Source organism: Pleurodeles waltl, chromosome 1_1 (assembly GCF_031143425.1).
Source record: "Pleurodeles waltl isolate 20211129_DDA chromosome 1_1, aPleWal1.hap1.20221129, whole genome shotgun sequence".
Lineage (NCBI taxonomy): Eukaryota > Metazoa > Chordata > Amphibia > Caudata > Salamandridae > Pleurodeles > Pleurodeles waltl.
The window spans coordinates 24410841-24430903 of NC_090436.1; the positions used below are offsets into that span (position 1 = coordinate 24410841).

The 20063-nt window shown below is 48.6% G+C and overlaps 1 protein-coding gene across 3 annotated transcripts in view; it reads right to left on the reverse strand.

The window, feature by feature from the left end:
- Positions 1–4322: 4322 nt before the first annotated feature.
- The window catches only part of LOC138256696 (uncharacterized), a 108932-nt gene continuing 93191 nt past the window's right edge, over positions 4323–20063 (reverse strand). For all 3 annotated transcript variants that reach the window (XM_069205879.1, XM_069205873.1, XM_069205872.1), the window contains 2 exons: positions 7684–7818; positions 4323–7163 (listed from right to left, as the gene is read on the reverse strand). In XM_069205879.1, the coding sequence (XP_069061980.1) occupies positions 7105–7163; positions 7684–7818 (194 nt within the window). In that variant the 3' untranslated portion in view covers positions 4323–7104. The remainder of the gene's footprint in view (positions 7164–7683; positions 7819–20063) is intronic.

A 20063-nucleotide genomic window follows, 5' to 3' on the forward strand; every position in this document is an offset into this window, starting at 1 on the left:
ACTGACATTTTGTATGGCATTATGGGGCGCTCCATGCAGGAGTAGTGAGGAATAAATGGCACACATGCTGCTCATTCGTTATTTTTTGTTTTTTTTAATCGGTTTGGGTGGCCTGAGGCCTGCAGGGGGAGCCCCAGTGCCCCTGCAAGTGGCCCCATGGGCTGCACAGAAGCCGGCAACATGGTTGGTTTTTAATTTTAGAAAAAAATATATATTTTTATTTTACAAAACTAGGGTGTCCTGGTGCCCATCCTTACCAGCACACAACATATTTGGCATTGGGGGCTAATGGGGCACACCCGTGGTCCCTCTGGCTCCCCTGCTAGCACCCATCACAGGTCCAGAGGAAGCAGCTTTTCCTCCTGCTCCCGCTAGGTGGGAGCAGTTCTCCATTTCCCTCCCTGTGTCCTCGCGTGCTGGGGGAAAGACGGTGTCCCAGGGGATTTGAGGCCAGATGTACGTAGATGCAATTTTGCATTTCTTAACTAGCGGCTTCATAGAAATCACTATTTAGGAAATTCATAAAACTCACTATTTAGGAAATACAAAGTGCTGTGTACCAAGATGACGACTTCCTAATAGCGATTCGTACAAAGTAGGAATCACTATTAGGTACTCGCAAATAAGCAATCCCATGGCATTGGTGACAATGGGCAGGATTTGCATTTCCCAGATAGCGATTTCATATTAGGAAATCACTATTTGGGAAATGCAAAACCAAGGATGGCTATGGGCAAAAGGTCCCTGTAGGAGGCTGGACTGGCTTATAGTGAGTACCAAGGGGTACTTACACCTTGCACCAGGCCCAGTTATCCCTTATTAGTGTATAGGGTGTCTAGCAGCTTAGGCTGATAGATAATGGTAGCTTAGCAGAGCAGCTTAGGCTGAACTAGGAGACATGTGAAGCCACTACAGTACCACTAGTGTCATATGCACAATATCATAAGAAAACACAATACACAGATATACTAAAAATAAAGGTACTTTATTTTTATGACAATATGCCAAAAGTATCTCAGTGAGTACCCTCAGTATGAGGATAGCAAATATACACAAGATATATGTACACAATACCAAAATTATGCAGTATAGTCTTAGAAAACAGTGCAAACAATGTATAGTTACAATAGGATGCAATGGAAACACATAGGGATAGGGGTAACACAAACCATATACTCCAAAAGTGGAATGCGAACCACGAATGGACCCCAAACCTATGTGACCTTGTAGAGGGTCGCTGGGACTATTAGAAAATAGTAAGGGTTAGAAAAATACCCCACCCCAAGACCCTGAAAAGTGAGTGCAAAGTGCACTAAAGTTCCCCAAAGGACATAGAAGTCATGATAGGGGAATTCTGCAGGAAATACACAAACCAGCAATGCAACAACAATGGATTTCCAGTCGAGCATACCTGTGGAACAAGGGGACCAAGTCCAAAAGTCACAAGCAAGTCGGAGATGGGCAGATGCCCAGGAAATGCCAGCTGTGGGTGCAAAGAAGCTTCTACTGGACAGAAGAAGCTGAGGATTCTGCAGGAACGACAAGGGCTAGAGACTTCCCCTTTGGAGGATGGATCCCCCACGCCGTGGAGAGTCGTGCAGAAGTGTTTTCCCGCCGAAAGACCGCCAACAAGCCTTGCTAGCTACAAGTCATGCAGTTAGCGTTTTTGGATGCTGCTGTGGCCCAGGATGGACCAGGATGTCGCCAATTGTGTCTGGGGACAGAGGGGGCTTCGAGCAAGACAAGGAGCCCTCTCAGAAGCAGGCAGCACCCGCAGAAGTGCCAGAACAGGCACTATGAAGAAGAGTGAAACAGTGCTCACCCGAAAGGAGTCCCACGTCGCCGGAGACCAACTTAGAAAGTCGTGCAATGCAGGTTAGAGTGCCGTGGACCCAGGCTTGGCTGTGCACAAAGGATTTCCGCTGGAAGTGCACAGAGGCCGGAGTAGCTGCAAAAGTCGCGGTTCCCAGCAATGCAGTCTGGCGTGGGGAGGCAAGGACTTACCTCCACCAAACTTGGACTGAAGAGTCACTGGACTGTGGGGGTCACTTGGAAACAGTTGCTGGATTCGAGGGACCTCGCTCGTCGTGCTGAGAGGAGACCCAAGGGACCGGTGATGCAGTTCTTTTGTGCCTGTGGTTGCAGGGGGACGATTCCGTCGACCCACGGGAGATTTCTTCGCAGCTTCTGATGCAGAGAGGAGGCAGACTACCCCCACAGGATGCCCCACCAGGAAAACAGTCGAGAAGGCGGCAGGATCAGCGTTACAAGGTCGCAGTAGTCGTCTTTGCTACTTTGTTGCAGTTTTGCAGGCTTCAGCGCGGTCAGCAGTCGATTCCTTGGCAGAAGGTGAAGAGAGAGATGCAGAGGAACTCTGATGAGCTCTTGCATTCGTTATCTCAGGAATTCCCCAAAGCAGAGACCCTAAATAGCCAGAAAAGAGGGTTTGGCTACTTAGGAGAGAGGATAGGCTAGCAACACCTGAAGGAGCCTAACAGAAGGAGTCTCTGACGTCACCTGCTGGCCCTGGCCACTCAGAGCAGTCCAGTGTGCCAGCAGCACCTCCGTTTCCAAGATGGCAGAGGTCTGGAGCACACTGGAGGAGCTCTGGGCACCTCCCAGGGGAGGTGCAGGTCAGGGGAGTGGTCACTCCCCTTTCCTTTGTCCAGTTTCGCGCCAGAGCAGGGCTGAGGGGTCCCTGAACCGGTGTAGACTGGCTTATGCAAAAAAGGGGCACCATCTGTGCCCATGAAAGCATTTCCCGAGGCTGGGGGAGGCTACTCCTCCCCTGCCTTAACACCTTTTTCCAAAGGGAGACGGTGTAACACCCTCTCTCTGAGGAAGTCCTTTGTTTTGCCTTCCTGGGCCAAGCCTGGCTGGACCCCAGGAGGGCCGAAACCTGTCTGAGGGGTTGGCAGCAGCAGCAGCTGCAGTGAAACCGCTGAAAAGGCAGTTTGGCAGTACCAGGGTCTGTGCTACAGACCCGTGGGATCATGGGATTGTGCCAACAATGCCAGGATGGCATAGAGGGGGCAATTCCATGATCTTAGACATGTTACATGGCCATATTCGGAGTTACCATTGTGAAGCTACACATAGGTATTGACCTATGTGTAGTGCACGCGTGTAATGGTGTCCCCGCACTCACAAAGTCCGGGGAATTTGCCCTGAACAATGTGGGGGCACCTTGGCTAGTGCCAGGGTGCCCACACACTAAGTAACTTTGCACCTGTCTCACTGTCTCGCCAGGACCCCAGTGCTCATAGTTGTGGCCTGAAAGTGTGTATCTGTGTAGTGACTAACTGTGTCACTGAGGCTCTGCTAATCAGAACCTCAGTGCTTATGCTCTCTCTGCCTTTAAAATTGTCACTATAATTCTAATTGGCACACCCTTATAATTCCCTAGTATATGGTACCTAGGTACCCAGGGTATTGGGGTTTCAGGAGATCCCTATGGGCTGCAGCATTTCTTTTGCCACCCATAGGGAGCTCAGACAAGTCTTACACAGGACTGCCACTGCAGCCTGAGTGAAATAACGCACACGTTATTTCACAGCCATTTTACACTGCACTTAAGTAACTTGTAAGTCACCTATATGTCTAACCTTCACTTAGTGAAGGTTAGGTGCAAAGTTACTAAGTGTGAGGGCACCCTGGCACTAGCCAAGGTGCCCCCACATAGTTCAGGGCAATTTCCCCAAACTTTGTGAGTGCGGGGACACCATTACACAGGTGTACTACATATGGGTCAATACCTATATGTAGCTTCACAATGGTAACTCTGAATATGGCCATGTAACATGTCTAAGATCATGGAATTGTCCCCCCCATGGCAAATTTGGTATTGGAGTGCCAATCCCATGCATCCCCGGGGCTCTACTATGGACACCGGGTACTGCCAAACCAGCTCTCTGAGGTTTTCACTGCAGCTACCGCTGCTGCCACCCCACAGACAGGGTTCTGACCTCCTGGTTCAGCCTAAGCTGCTCTGCTATAGCTACCTCTATCAGCCTAAGCTGCGAGAACACTACTAATCTACTAATAAGGGATAACTGGACCTGGCACAAGGTGTAAGTACCATCAGGTGCCCACTATAAGCCAAGCCAGCCTCCTACAGTAAGGATAGAGTATATTCCCTTACAGCAAAGTTAACATCAGAAGGACACAGCCTAAGAGGGTGTCCTCTTGTAGAGAACACTACTTATACAGGAAGCAGAACCTCTGTCGCTTTACATACTTCAGTGAACAGTGCATCGGTTGCAGCGAAAGGGGGGGAAGGAGCAGAGTGCATAGGTTCTTAAAGCATGGGATCAATTTCACAATTATTTTTAAACAATAGATTTTATATCAAAATAAGTATAAAATACAGTAAAAAAACAGCACTGATGGAACTGGAAAGCAGCAGCATGCAACAGATAATTAACCATCGTTCATCCTCCAGCCCCCGCTCAAACACAGAGTCGCAGCTCGCTCATTCGCTACCATCCCTCTGCAGGCCTTCACTCACTACAGTTCTACTCACTGAGTATCCTGCCTCGGCCATTAAAGCACTGGCACAGGTATTTTAAGTGAGGGCCCGATTTAAAGATCTGCGGATGGGTTTACTCCGTCACAAACATGACAGATATCCCATCTGCCGTATTACGATCCCGTTATATCCTATGGGAATTGTAATATGGCGGACTGGACATCCATCACATTTGTGAAGGAGTAACCCATCCGCGAAATTTTAAATCAGGCTCTAAGTTTTCAAAGGCCCTGTCTGTGGACAGTTATCCCCAGATCCGGGTGATCTGTCTCACTTCACCTTTGATGGCTACTTGCTGCAGCGAGTGATTTCCTGCTGATGTTGGGCACCAGGCAGGGGCAGTGTGGACTAGTGATTGGTGGGATCCCTGCAGTGCCAAACACATGTTTCCCTCACTGTGGAGTGTTGGAAAAGTAAGGGGTAGAAAAAGTGGGCAGTAGGGGGAAGGTGTCTCAATGTTGGTGCCTGTACAGAGTGGTATGTGGGACTCGGGGCACAAATGTGACAAGTTTCTATCACTGCTGCCACAGATGTCTAAAAATCCCATTCTGACCAACTCTTCAGGCTGAAATGACTTGGAAATTATTTGAGGGTTAGAGTCCATTGCAAGCAGCAGAACACTGAATAGAAGGACATTTTGAATCAGTGCATGGACAGAGTTCAGTTGCCCACTTAAATTGCGTTACTCTGCCCCAGGGAGGTAGAACAAAATGCCTCAGTAGATTGTTGCTCTGCAAGAAGGTGCCCCCTTCCTTCACAAAAACAATCCTGTCTAACGCAGGCTCCCATGCACCAAGAAGCAAGGGTGACTGCATTGCTACTAGGCAGCCAAAACCGCACCAGCGCAAGGAAAAGACAGGAATGTGTTGTATTGTGTTAAATATGCCACATTCCTGCCCTTTTCCCCAAGGTGAGTTGCTGTGTTGCGTGAAATATTGATAAATGAGCCCCTTCGTGCCTGTCGCCCAAATATGGGCATGTTGTAAGCCCTCTGGATTTGGTATTCATGAACATTTTGCAAAGCTACTCCAGCCCATGATGGGAGCAGGACGCTTGCACCAAACTAATGAGCCTCAAGATTTCTGGAGCTGACTCATGATGTGGGTAGTCAATGCCCTTTAACCTTGGCAGACCTGTCTCACTACCCTAGATTTTATGGCCATTATAATGCCACCAAACTTTAAAGAAAGATTACACCACCATTCATGGCAAGATTTAGAAACAGATCAGAGGGAATTTCTTTTCCATGTTATCTTCCATTGGAGCCCATGGTGTTTTATGCAGGACAAAGTTGAAAAAGTTGTATTAACTTTCTCAAAATAGCATCTATGCACTACTCCTTCCTCTCACCTTTGTCGATCTCTTCTCGTCAACGTTTCTTTCTAGTTTTGGGGGTGCTATCACTACCTTTTTGTAGGTCACCACTTTACCCTCTTCTTGGCTGCCCCTACTGCTGAGGTAGAATTTACCCATCGCCCCTGAGAAGAGGGGCCCAACACTGATGTGAAAGGACCAGAGGACCTACTGTTAAATGTCAGAAATGGAATCCCTTGGAAATATTCTAAATACAGCCAAATTAGCACCGATACCACACAGCTCTGTCGGTGAAGAAGCATCATTTATGACACTGTGTAGCGCAAACTCGAGCTGAAGGTACTGGAGCGTTTTACATGAGCAATAGGGCATCACACAAACTCACAATCATAAATGTGTAAGCACAGGGAGAGTCAGTGCTATGCCCAGAATCATAAGATGTTGAGCCGACGCCGAGACTCGAACTTTGTTTCACATTTCCAACCTTCGCAGTGTTGGCAGTAACACCACATCCTCTATTGAACATTGTTCATTTACAAATATAAATATATATTACAAGCACATTTACAATACAGTACAATTTCAAGACTGTAATAAGAAATCCAATATGAGTTTTTCCGCAGTAACTCAAGCTCTGCAGAAAGTGCAGGATCCCTTTAACCTACAGAGCTTGTGTTGATACCGGCCAGACAGCGATTGAGAGGAAGTGGGCCCTTCTTGCTTCAGAAGACACAGTAACACAAGCCTGAGACAAAAAGTCAAGTTCTTTGAAAAAATTCATAGGCACCATCCTCATCCAAGCAGGGTGAAAAGGTGAACAGATTCCAAAGAAACATGTGTCCACTTCTGAGTGGGATGGAGCAAACTACCAGATTCAGCTGAATAAATACATCACCCCAGCATAGCAGAGTGTAGAATGGACTAAGCAGCCTATTTGTGTCTGGAGAAGAACAAGGCCCTGAGGTACCTGGTGGGATTCAGCTACAGTCCTTGCGGAGCCGACTTAGATACCCACCTATCGGGTGCACAGTGGAGTTCAGGAAACGGCTACGCAGGATGCCTTGCTACAATCAAATGACACCGTGCACCTCAGAGGTAATCCATCAAGTCTCAACACGGAGTAAGGTGCAGACATGGAGCATCCCTGAAGGCCAACCTCATGCCAGCACAGGCTCCTTTAAGTGGCTGTTGGATCACCACCTGTTGGCACAAGCAGGTATCCATGATCCGACATCTCGGAAGGCTTAATCCCTAGTTCCATGTCATCTGCACGCTATAACCACAGTCAGCTTAGAACGGTCAGTGTTGCGTTGGTTACAAGCTATGAGAGAGGAGATGCAGCAGTTAGTATCAACTTCTAGAACAGATCTAACAGTTACAGAAATTAACTGTAGATGGACCGGACTACAATATTCCTGAGGAGGTCCAGGTAACACCTTAGACCCTCCCAACATTCCCAACCTGAAGGCAATGCATATCGGCAGCCCTTCCCTCATTTGAATGGTCTCTCAGGGTCCACTTTTCACCAGACTAGGAACCCACAAATTGCTATGTCTAAGATCAGTCAGGGTTCAGGTGTTGCTTCAGTGGAGAGCCAAGTCATCTCTTTTCTATTTCTGCATGGAAACACGTCACACAATGTTGCACAAAGTACCAGCTCAATCAGCCTTTAAACTCGGACCGAATACAATTTTTATTTAACAGAGGTAGAGGGAAGCCATGAGGCTGGATAATGAAAGTGGTGCAGTCTCAGGGGATAAACAGTTCCAAAGCCAAATCCTTTGTGATTGTAGAAACTCCACCCAACCGCCCCATAACAAATTCCCGAAATATCCACTTACAGCAGTTGCTCGATCTTTTGGTCGATCTTTTGGGTCGACAGCACCAGTGGATAAGGAGGACAGCCACAACTGGCACCACAACAGCAATTGAGACGGTCCAACCAAAGTGTGACTGTTTTCCATAGGCGTGGACATCTGCAAATACGAATCAAAGCCAGTAACTAACACAGGATATTCATATCACAAAGATAGCAAATCTAAAGTCAGATTTTGAGAAACACATAACCCTGCCTTCATATGACTAGGACCTCCTAAACCAACACCAGATGCCTTACCCTCCCCCTGCCTTCCACGGTCACCCTTCCTCGCGTCCCAACCGACCAAAGTTGTTGATGCTAGTGGAGCAAAGCGCCACAATAGCATAAAGAATTGACGCTATTGGCCTATCCACTGTCATGGTGCACAGTTTTATAACTTCGGCGCACATATGGTGTCATTAGGTGGGGCAGGGGCAACGCAAGCAAACTGGTGCATCAGTACTGAGTTTCTTGTAAATCTGGCTCCAAGTGTCTCTATCTGCACAAAATAAGTTATTTTCCACATCTTTATTTCTCCATATGATTTAATGTTTGGAATGAATAAGTTACTTACCTTCGGTAACGCTTTTTCTGGTGGATACAGTAACTACCTGTGGATTCCTCACCTAAAGAATTCTCCCCTCGTGCCAGCCTCGATGAAAATTTCTTCTAGCTCTGCACATCGACGATGACGTCACAATCGCCCGACTCCACGCGACGCCGTATGACGTCATCCAGGCAATAAGAAGCCCTCGTCAACGTGCAGATGTCAGTTATCACCATTTTTTACGTGCCATAAAGGCGAACAGGTGAACATTGATCTCAAAGAGAACATAGTCATATCAAATGAAATGAAAACACAACATTTATTACAATAAAAATAAAATTAGGTAACAGCAATAACTGCTCTATATGAGAGTAAAATATGTCAATGAAGTCCAAACATGTTTTCCTTGAACTATCTAAATTAGAGAAAGATATGCATTTATACATGCCACAACTATATACATGACTCAGGTATATACATATATACAAGACAAAGGGTGCTCACCCATGGATTTCATGGTATGACCAGTCAGGCAATGGGGAGGCGGGTAGGACCGTGAGGAATCCACAGGTAGTTACTGTATCCACCAGAAAAAGCATTACCGAAGGTAAGTAACTTATTCTTCTGATGGATACACCTACCTGTGGATTCCTCACCTAAAGAATAGAGTCCCAAAGCAGTACTACCTCCGGAGGTGGGTGCCCGAATGGTCAAACCAAGAAATCCCGCAGCACCGAGCGAGCAAAATGGCCATCCCTCCTAACCTCAGAATCCAAACAGTAATGTTTAACAAAAGTATGGCGGAACGCCCAAGTCGCTGCCCTGCAGATGTCAGCCACAGGAACACCCCTAGCCAAAGCCGAAGAAGCAGCTTTAGCTCTGGTGGAATGGGCACGAAGCCCCACAGGTGGTTCTTTCTTCGCCAAAGAATAACAAATTTTAATACATAGAATGACCCACCTGGATAGCGTTCTCTTGTGGACAGCTCTACCTTTCCTCTTCCCCACGTATCCAACGAAGAACTGATCATCTTGCCTGAACTCCCTCGTCCTGTCGACATAGAAGCTCAGCGCTCTTCGTGAATCCAGCCGGTGGAGCCTCTCTTCCTCCTTGGATGGATGAGGTGGAGGGTAAAAGGAAGAGAGAGTAATAGACTGCCCCAAGTGAAAGGGTGTAACAAACTTCGGGAGGAAAGACGCCTTGGTCCTCAACACCACTTTGTCTCTATAGAAAAAAAGGTATGGGGGCTCTATACTAAGAGCCTGAAGCTCACTGACCCTTCTGGCCGATGTTATGGCCACCAGGAACACAGTCTTGAGAACTAACAACCGCAAAGAGCAAGAATGCATCGGCTCAAAAGGGGACCCCATTAAAAATGTTAACACCAAATTAAGGTCCCACTGAAGCATAACAAATGGTGATGGAGGAAATTTGTTAGTAAGCCCCTTAACAAACCTTAAAACAATAGGAGACTTAAACAAGGAAGGCTGATCAGGAAGGCACAGAAAAGCCGACAGTGCAGATAAATAACCCTTGACTGTGGCAACCGCACAACCTTTCTGCGCCAGGAAAAGAGCAAATGACAATATGTCAGACAAACGAGCCTTTAAGGGATCAATTCTGTTCTCTCCACACCAGCATACAAATTTAGTCCAACGACTTGCATAGATCGATTTGGTGGAGTGTCACCTGGCCGATAAAATAACATCCACCACTTCTGGTGGGAGAGAAAAAGCACTCAGATTGCCCTGTTCAATCTCCAGGCATGAAGGTGCAAGCTCTGGAGGTGGGGGTGTAGAATCTGCCCCAGCGACTGCGAGAGGAGGTCCACCCTGTAAGAGAGACAGAGCGGAGGGCACTGAGAGAGTTGGAGAAGGTCTGAATACCACACCCTTCTTGGCCAATCCGGAGCTATTAAGATGACCTGGGCTCGGTCTTGGTGGATCTTCCTCAGAACTCGAGGAATCAAGGGTATGGGAGGAAATGCGTAAAGCAACTGACCCTTCCAGGACATCTGAAACGCGTCCCCGAAAGCTCCTTGCACCGGATACTGGAGGCTGCAAAATAGCGGGCACTGCGCATTCTCCTGAGTTGCAAACAGATCTATCTGTGGACATCCCCACATCTGGAATATGTACAGAACCAGATCTGGATGAAGATGCCACTCGTGGTCGACCGAGTTGCGTCGACTGAACATCCGCACGCACGTTCAGAGCCCCGGCCAAATGATGTGCTACTAAGCAGATCTTGTGATCCTGAAGCCAGGACCAGAGTCGAAGAGCTTCTCTGCAGAGAAGATATGATCCCACTCCTCCCTGCTTGTTTATATACCACATTGCGGTAGTATTGTCCGTTAGGATGGGAGGAAGGCCTTGAGAGCCAGACGTACTGTCCGCAATTCCAACAGATTGATGTGAAATCTCTGTTCCACTGGAGACCAAAGGCCTTTGACCTCCAGGTCCCCCAGATGAGCTCCCCACCCTAAAGTGGAAGCATCCGTTACCACTGTGGCCACTGGTGGCGGTAGCGAGAACGGCCTTCCTTGTGACAGGTTGTCGACCGCTGCCCACCACTGAAGATCCACTGCAGTGTCTCTGGAGATCTTTATCGATTCCTCGAGATCTCCTTTGTGCTGATACCACTGCCTGCGGACGCACCACTGAAGAGCCCTCATGTGCCAGCGTGCATGAGTGACCAGCAGTATGCAAGAAGCAAACAGACCAAGCAGACGAAGGACCTTGAGGACTGGAACTACCGCTCCATTTCGAAACATTGGAATCAACGCCTGGATGTCCTGAACCCGCTGGGGCGGAGGAGAGGCATGATTCAATGTTGTGTCCAATACTGCCCCTATGAACAGGAGGCGTTGAGAGGGCTCCAGGTGAGATTTGGGCACATTGATTGAAAAACCCAGGTCGTACAACATTTGAGTTGTCGACTGGAGATGACGCCGCACGAGCTCCGGAGTCTTGGCTTTGATCAACCAATCGTCCAGATAAGGAAATACCGCTATCCCCTTTCTTCTGAGCTCTGCAGCTACCACCGCCATCACCTTTGTGAAGACTCGAGGTGCTGAAGTAAGACCAAACGGGAGGACCGCAAACTGATAATGCTGCGACCCCACTACAAACCGGAGATACTTCCTGTGCGATTTGAGGATTGGAATATGGAAATATGCGTCCTGCAAATCGACAGACACCATCCAATCTCCTTCGTTCAACGCCAAAAGAACCTGTGAAAGGGTCAGCATTTTGAACTTTTCCTGCCTGAGGAACCAATTCAAAGTCCTCAAGTCCAGAATTGGTCTTAACCGACCATCCTTTTTGGGGATCAGGAAGTATCTTGAATAACAGCCCTGACCCCTCTCCTACTCGGGAACCAACTCTACCGTGCCTTTTGCCAATAGGGATAAAACTTCCTGTTCTAGTAACAGAAGATGGTCTTCCGAACAGAAGGATGGGCGGGGAGGGAAGGTAGGAGGGAACTCCCGAAAGGGAAGAGCGTACCCCTTCTTCACAATGTCGATGACACAAGAGTCCGTTGTTATAAACTCCCACATCGGAAGAAAATGGGCAAGTCTCCCCCCTACCGGAGACAAGTGGACAGGGAGTGGTGGAGGACTACGGTTGCTTTCCCTGCTGCACCCCTCCCGAGGAAGAGGCAGAGTGCTGCTGGGTGGCTCCTCTTGTACGGACTCTGCCCCTGCCCCTGAAGGATCTGTATGGCCGGGAGCTTGCAGTTTGTTGTGGTCCTTGAAATCTGCCACGAAAGGAGGAGCCACATCCAAAACCCCTAAACCTTCTATAAGACCTAAATGAGGAGGAGGCAGCTGGCTGAAGTCCTAGCGATCTCGCTGTGGCTCTGCTCTCTTTAAATCGTTCAAGAGCAGAATCTGCCTTTGTTCCAAAGAGTTTTTCGTCATCAAAGGGCAGATCCAGGAGAGTCGCCTGCACATCTGAAGAAAAGCCAGACGAACCCAGCCAAGATTGTTGTCTGGAAACTATGGACGTGCCCATAGCTCTTGCCACTGAGTCCGAAGTGTCTAATCCAGACTGGATCACCTGGGTTGCCGCCGCCTGAGCATCCGTCAGCAATTGTAACATTTCCTGGGACAAGTTTGGATGGCCTTTTGCTTCCTCCATAAGGGCATGAATATAACGTCCCAAAATGCAGGTTGCGTTGGTTGATTTTAAGGCCATACTACATGAAGAAAAGGCCTTTTTGGCAGAATTGTCCATTTTCTTCGATTCCCAGTCCGCAGGGGTTCCAGGAAACGAGCCAGGAGAGGACCTGGAAGAACAGGAGGCCTGAACTACTAAGCTCTCCGGTGTCGGGTGCTTGGAGAGGAAGACAGGGTCACCTGGTGCCGTCCGATAACGTCGTGCTACCGCTCTGTTGACAGCTGTTGAAGACACAGTTTTTTTTTCAAATGTCTTTGATAGGTTCTAGAAGAGCCTCATTAAAAGGCAAGAGAGTCTCTGCTGTCACAGAAGTCGGATGTAACACCTCAGTCAACAGGTTCCTCTTCACCTCCGCACCCGAAAGAGGAAGATCTAAGAAGTTTGCAGCCTTCCGTATTACTGCATGAAAAGATGCAGCTTCCTCAGTATACTCCCCAGGGGAAGCAAGATCCCACTCAGGGGAAGTATCGATGCCACTTGCAGTATCCAGTCCTTGAAAGTCACCGGAAGGCTCCAAGATCTCACCCTCTTCCAGGTGCTGTCTGCTGTATTCTTCCACCTCCAGAAGGCGCAAAGCCAGACGTCTGGATCAAAATCTAGATTAGAGACCTCGTGTTGCTAAGGCGTCGGCCAACGCCAAAGATCTTCGTCGGCGCCGAACCTCGGATCCATCCGACGCCGGACCCTCCGGCTCCACAGGAACCTTGACTGTGGATTGGATCCGAGGCGAATCCATCGGCGCCGTAGCAGGTCTCCTAGGCCACGTCAAGGGCATCGGCGCCGCTTCAGCTGCAGCAGATAAAAACGGCGTGAAAGGTGTCGACTTATAAGACGCCGTGTAGGAAGTTGGCTCTGTATGTGCTATTTCAAAGTAAGGAATAGCATGCACAGAGTCCAAGGGTTCCCCTTAGAGGTAAAATAGTGGTAAAAATAGATAATACTAATGCTCTATTTTGTGGTAGTGTGGTCGAGCAGTAGGCTTATCCAAGGAGTAGTGTTAAGCATTTGTTGTACATACACATAGACAATAAATGAGGTACACACACTCAGAGACAAATCCAGCCAATAGGTTTTTATATAGAAAAATATCTTTTCTTAGTTTATTTTAAGAACCACAGGTTCAAATTCTACATATAATATCTCATTCGAAAGGTATTGCAGGTAAGTACTTTAGGAACTTCAAATCATCAAAATTGCATGTATACTTTTCAAGTTATTGACAAATAGCTGTTTTAAAAGTGGACACTTAGCGCAATTTTCACAGTTCCTAGGGGAGGTAAGTTTTGATTAGTTTTACCAGGTAAGTAAGACACTTACAGGGTTCAGTTCTTGGTCCAAGGTAGCCCACCGTTGGGGGTTCAGAGCAACCCCAAAGTCACCACACCAGCAGCTCAGGGCCGGTCAGGTGCAGAGTTCAAAGTGGTGCCCAAAACACATAGGCTAGAATGGAGAGAAGGGGGTGCCCCGGTTCCGGTCTGCTTGCAGGTAAGTACCTGCGTCTTCGGAGGGCAGACCAGGGGGGTTTTGTAGGGCACCGGGGGGGACACGAGTCCACACAGAAATTTCACCCTCAGCGGCGCGGGGGCGGCCGGGTGCAGTGTAGAAACAAGCGTCGGGTTCGCAGTGTTAGTCTATGAGAGATCTCGGGATCTCTTCAGCGCTGCAGGCAGGCAAGGGGGGGGTTCCTCGGGGAAACCTCCACTTGGGCAAGGGAGAGGGACTCCTGGGGGTCACTTCTCCAGTGAAAGTCCGGTCCTTCAGGTCCTGGGGGCTGCGGGTGCAGGGTCTCTCCCAGGCGTCGGGACTTTAGGTTCAAAGAGTCGCGGTCAGGGGAAGCCTCGGGATTCCCTCTGCAGGCGGCGCTGTGGGGGCTCAGGGGGGACAGGTTTTGGTACTCACAGTATCAGAGTAGTCCTGGGGTCCCTCCTGAGGTGTCGGGTCTCCACCAGCCGAGTCGGGGTCGCCGGGTGCAGTGTTGCAAGTCTCACGCTTCTTGCGGGGAGCTTGCAGGGTTCTTTAAAGCTGCTGGAAACAAAGTTGCAGCTTTTCTTGGAGCAGGTCCGCTGTCCTCGGGAGTTTCTTGTCTTTTCGAAGCAGGGGCAGTCCTCAGAGGATGTCGAGGTCGCTGGTCCCTTCGGAAGGCGTCGCTGGAGCAGGATCTTTGGAAGGCAGGAGACAGGCCGGTGAGTTTCTGGAGCCAAGGCAGTTGTCGTCTTCTGGTCTTCCTCTGCAGGGGTTTTCAGCTAGGCAGTCCTTCTTGTAGTTGCAGGAATCTAATTTTCTAGGGTTCAGGGTAGCCCTTAAATACTAAATTTAAGGGCGTGTTTAGGTCTGGGGGGTTAGTAGCCAATGGCTACTAGCCCTGAGGGTGGGTACACCCTCTTTGTGCCTCCTCCCAAGGGGAGGGGGTCACAATCCTAACCCTATTGGGGGAATCCTCCATCTGCAAGATGGAGGATTTCTAAAAGTTAGAGTCACCTCAGCTCAGGACACCTTAGGGGCTGTCCTGACTGGCCAGTGACTCCTCCTTGTTATTCTCATTATTTTCTCCGGCCTTGCCGCCAAAAGTGGGGCCTGGCCGGAGGGGGCGGGCAACTCCACTAGCTGGAGTGTCCTGCTGGGTTGGCACAAAGGAGGTGAGCCTTTGAGGCTCACCGCCAGGTGTGACAATTCCTGCCTGGGAGAGGTGTTAGCATCTCCACCCAGTGCAGGCTTTGTTACTGGCCTCAGAGTGACAAAGGCACTCTCCCCATGGGGCCAGCAACATGTCTCGGTTTGTGGCAGGCTGCTAAAACTAGTCAGCCTACACAGATAGTCGGTTAAGTTTCAGGGGGCACCTCTAAGGTGCCCTCTGTGGTGTATTTTACAATAAAATGTACACTGGCATCAGTGTGCATTTATTGTGCTGAGAAGTTTGATACCAAACTTCCCAGTTTTCAGTGTAGCCATTATGGTGCTGTGGAGTTCGTGTTTGACAGACTCCCAGACCATATACTCTTATGGCTACCCTGCACTTACAATGTCTAAGGTTTTGTTTAGACACTGTAGGGGTACCATGCTCATGCACTGGTACCCTCACCTATGGTATAGTGCACCCTGCCTTAGGGCTGTAAGGCCTGCTAGAGGGGTGTCTTACCTATACTGCATAGGCAGTGAGAGGCTGGCATGGCACCCTGAGGGGAGTGCCATGTCGACTTACTCGTTTTGTCCTCACTAGCACACACAAGCTGGTAAGCAGTGTGTCTGTGCTGAGTGAGAGGTCTCCAGGGTGGCATAAGACATGCTGCAGCCCTTAGAGACCTTCCTTGGCATCAGGGCCCTTGGTACTAGAAGTACCAGTTACAAGGGACTTATCTGGATGCCAGGGTCTGCCAATTGTGGATACAAAAGTACAGGTTAGGGAAAGAACACTGGTGCTGGGGCCTGGTTAGCAGGCCTCAGCACACTTTCAATTGTAAACATAGCATCAGCAAAGGCAAAAAGTCAGGGGGCAACCATGCCAAGGAGGCATTTCCTTACACGCCGGGACACCCAAATTAAAGGCCAAAGGGCCCGACGGACCTGCTTGTCCTCCACCCGGCGCCATGGTGGAAAAAATGTTGAACATGGCATTCAAAAAAGCTGCAGGATCCGTACCCGGCGCCGGGAAAGCCGGGTATTGCTGTTGCACCGGTGCCGGCATAGACGCCGAAGATGGGCCCGGCAACTCCTGGCTAGGAGAACCCTCTGGCCACTGAAGAGGCTCTACCTCGAAAACCGACCCCGGTGAAGTCGGAGTCGTAGGAGGTGGAGGGGTGACGGTCGGGCTAATCTCCCACGTCGGACGGCGCCGAGCTGACGGAGATTCCGATCTGGACCTGGACCGTCCCTTACTCGATCGGCGCCGTGAGTCGTGATGGCGCCGAGAGTCACCATGGCGATGATGAGCCCTCGAGGATCTTGAAGAGGACTCTCTCCGATGACACCTCTCCTTTTTCTTGGAACGGGCCAAGAACAATTTTGCCTCTCTTTCCTTGAGTGCCTTCGGGTTCATGCGCTGGCAGGAGCCGCATGACTCGACCTCATGGTCGGAGCTAAGGCATCAGTGGCAATTCTCATGGGGATCGGCAACCGACATTCGACCCCCGCACTGGTTACAAGGCTTAAAACTGGATTTCCTTGGTTGCGACATTGTAACAGTCGACACGCAACTGTAGCTCCCTGTGAGCTACAAAGAAAAACCGTTACTCGGAGGCACGAAAAAAAGGGAACTGACTTCTGCACGTCGACGAGGGCTTCTTATTGCCTGGATGACGTCATACGGCGCCGCGTGGAGTCGGGCGATTGTGACGTCATCGTCGACATGCAGAGCTAGAAGAAATTTCTGTCGAGGCTGGCGCGAGGGGAGAATTATTTAGGTGAGGAATCCACAGGTAGGTGTATCCATCAGAATAAATAATTATTTCACAGTTCAACAGTTCAGATTCCTCCATTAACACCAAGTGAAGCCAACTGGCCAAATGGAATGATGAATGCATAATTCCAAAAAGCTAATTGGTTAATGTATCCAGCCTTGGTTTTTACGCGCCTAGTTCTCCTTTCGATCTTACAGCTAAAGCCACTGCACATGCTTCATACACAAAGTCATCAGTGCACACTCTGCTACTGAATACTCCACCACATGCCCTTTCAATAGGTGCTGAGGCTGACACAGGAGGCTTTGTAGATGATCCAGGCCTTTCTGAATTGGATTTTGGCTTCTAGCGGTAGCATGAGAGATCCCGCAACATAGATGTTTTAAGCCATGGGCAGAGTGGACGATTGCCCAGGGCCCCCCACCTTCCAAGGGCCTCTGCAAAAGTGGGCTTTCAATCTAGCTCACTTCTGTGTGTTTTTTATTGTACCCTTTCACATATAATTAAATTTTTTAGATAACATAGTGCTTGATTTAGCACAAATAGGTAATACAATTTAACACTGTGCTCCTCGTTTCCAGGGGCCTCCAATACATTTCATGCCCAATGCCCCCAAAATCCTTAAGATGACATGGTCCTAGTATGGGTGTGATATGAATGGATCTCTTAGTGCCACTCAAAGGTTGAGCAGCCATAGGCAGAATGTCTGAGACAAGCTAAAGGCAAGCTGAGCAAGACATTTAGTACAGCATCCCTTCCATGAAGATGGGGCAGTGCTTGTACTGAGGTTCTGAAGTCCGGGAAAAGGACAGGGGGCTTCTGGGTCTGTAGGAGATGGCAGCAAGTGGTCTGTTAATGTTTGATGGATCGCTGAGGATTGCATGGATACAGGAGTTCATGGTATGTTGGGGAGTCAGTGTATGCATGGATAGACAAAAGGACTATTCATTCATTCATTTTCCAATCAATAGAGCAATTCATTTATCCCCCCCACCCAAAAAACAAAAAAACAAAAAAACAAAAAAACACACACACACACACACCCCCCCCATCAAAGCGACACTCATCCATCCATGTTCACCCCACCGCAATCTTTAGAAATATCTCCCCTTCACCTACCACACTCATGAACTCATCTAAGCTTCTAGGTATCTACTCACAGATGCATCGAGGGATCAACAACAAAAGCTTGCATGGTCTGTTCTCTTATGTGTCCTTACGCATGCAGGCTGACTATATGGGTGTTACCTCTTTATATTGGTCTCTCTATATGTTTTGCTTGTACTTAAAAGTGTGACTGTCCTTTTGCATATATTGCCTTTATGTAAAGGTGTTCTTGTATGTGTGTTGGTGTGTGTATGTCACAGTGTTTACACACACACACACATCTTACACACCTGTAGGTGTTTGCTCTGCCTTTGCACGCAATAATGGCTCTCTTTGGTTAATGTACACATGGGTAACACCAGATATGTGCATAAGTGACTGAAAGCCTGTTATGATTATACCTAAAAGTGCTTTACTATGCATCTCAGCATAGATATAAGTTGTGTGTGTTCATGGATAGCTCCTAGATTGTGTTTCTGTGTTCATGCACAATCCAGGAGCCAGATCTGGCTTGGTCAATGCTGATTTATGTAGCCAAAGAGGACCAAATTGTTCCTCATATGCTACAGCCTCACTTTACTACCACTGCACACACTAAACTACAACAGGGATTTATTAGTGCTCAACATCAGGCATGTAATCATCAGAGTGCCAAAGTCAGAAGCACCAGAGGTTTGAAACAGATCTTGTGCTTACATATAAATGTCCACTTAGGTCTACGTGCCCTCTTGTTACTGCCTCATAAATGAGTGGACCTACTCTTCCCCACATGCAACCCCTGCCTAACCTCTTCTGCTCTCACTCTTAGCCAAATGTAACCCCTGCCTAACCTCTTCTGCTCTCACTCTTAGCCAAGTGTAACCCCTGCCTACCCTCTTACGATCTCACTCTTCGCCAACTGTAATCCCTGCCTAAACTCTTCCACTCTCACTCTTGCCCACGTGCAACCCCTGCCTAACCTCTTCTACTCTCACTCTTCGCCAAGTGTAACCCCTGCCTAACCTCTTAAGCTCTCGCTCTTCATCACGTGTAACCCCTGCCTAACCTCTTATGCTCTCACTCTTTGCCACGTGTAACCCCTGCATGAACTCTTCCGCTCTCACTCTTCGCCACATGCAACCCCTGCCTGACCTCTGCCGCTCTCACTCTTCACCACCTGCAACCCCTGCCTAACCTCTCCCGCTCCGTCTCGCCCCAGCACACTTCACTGATGAGTTATACAGCAGCTGGTAGCTGCTGAATCTGAGAGGATCAATATGCAGGTATCAGCTGCAACAACTAACAGGGCTCAGCTATGTTCTCCCTTTCCGAATGAGATGTGTTAATTCTCTAAACCATCTAAAGCGCTCTCTAGCCAAACCAGTGCTGGATTGAGAAAAATGTACTCTGAGAACCCCTCAATTTGGGGGAAAGAGACAGAAAAGGGGTGGAGTCATCAGATGCGTGTTATGGTGGTGGGGTCCACATTGGTGCTGGGTTGCAATAAGTAGCAGCAGAGTCCATGAACGTTCACCTGTACTTTACTAGTACATCTGTATTATTTTTTAAATTTGTGTTTATTTATTTTTATAAACGTTTCTCCCAAACAAATTGACTGGCAGACAGTGAAAAGCGCGATGGGTGCTGCTGCACCCGCCGAACCGCCACATTGCCGCCGTCTCCATTAGGATGTCCAAAGGCGGCCGACTGGCGGTACAACCTTGGCGGTTGGCCTCGTCCGACTGCCAAAGTTGTAATGAGGGCCATTGTGTCATAAAAATCGCGAATATCCTGTTCACCTCATTACACGAGCCAAAGGTTATAATGCACTTGTATTCAGGCGCTCAGGCTATCCGCCACATTTGTGACAGAGTAACTCATCCACTAAACTCTAATTCAGGCCAGAGTCACCAATGGGAACAAGAATTAAACATTTGCTGACACAAAGGAAGCTGGGGCTTTGCTACAGTCCATTGGAACACCAGAGACAACAGAAAAATCAGGAAGCATAGAGTTCACAGAGAGATCTTACTACTTCAGAAGGGAGAAGATCCTCCCATAACAAAACATAACAGGCATATTTCTACAATATACAGTCAACCTGAGGTGTTCTCTCTTGGTGCTATTAACATATAATGATGTTTATCTTTACCAA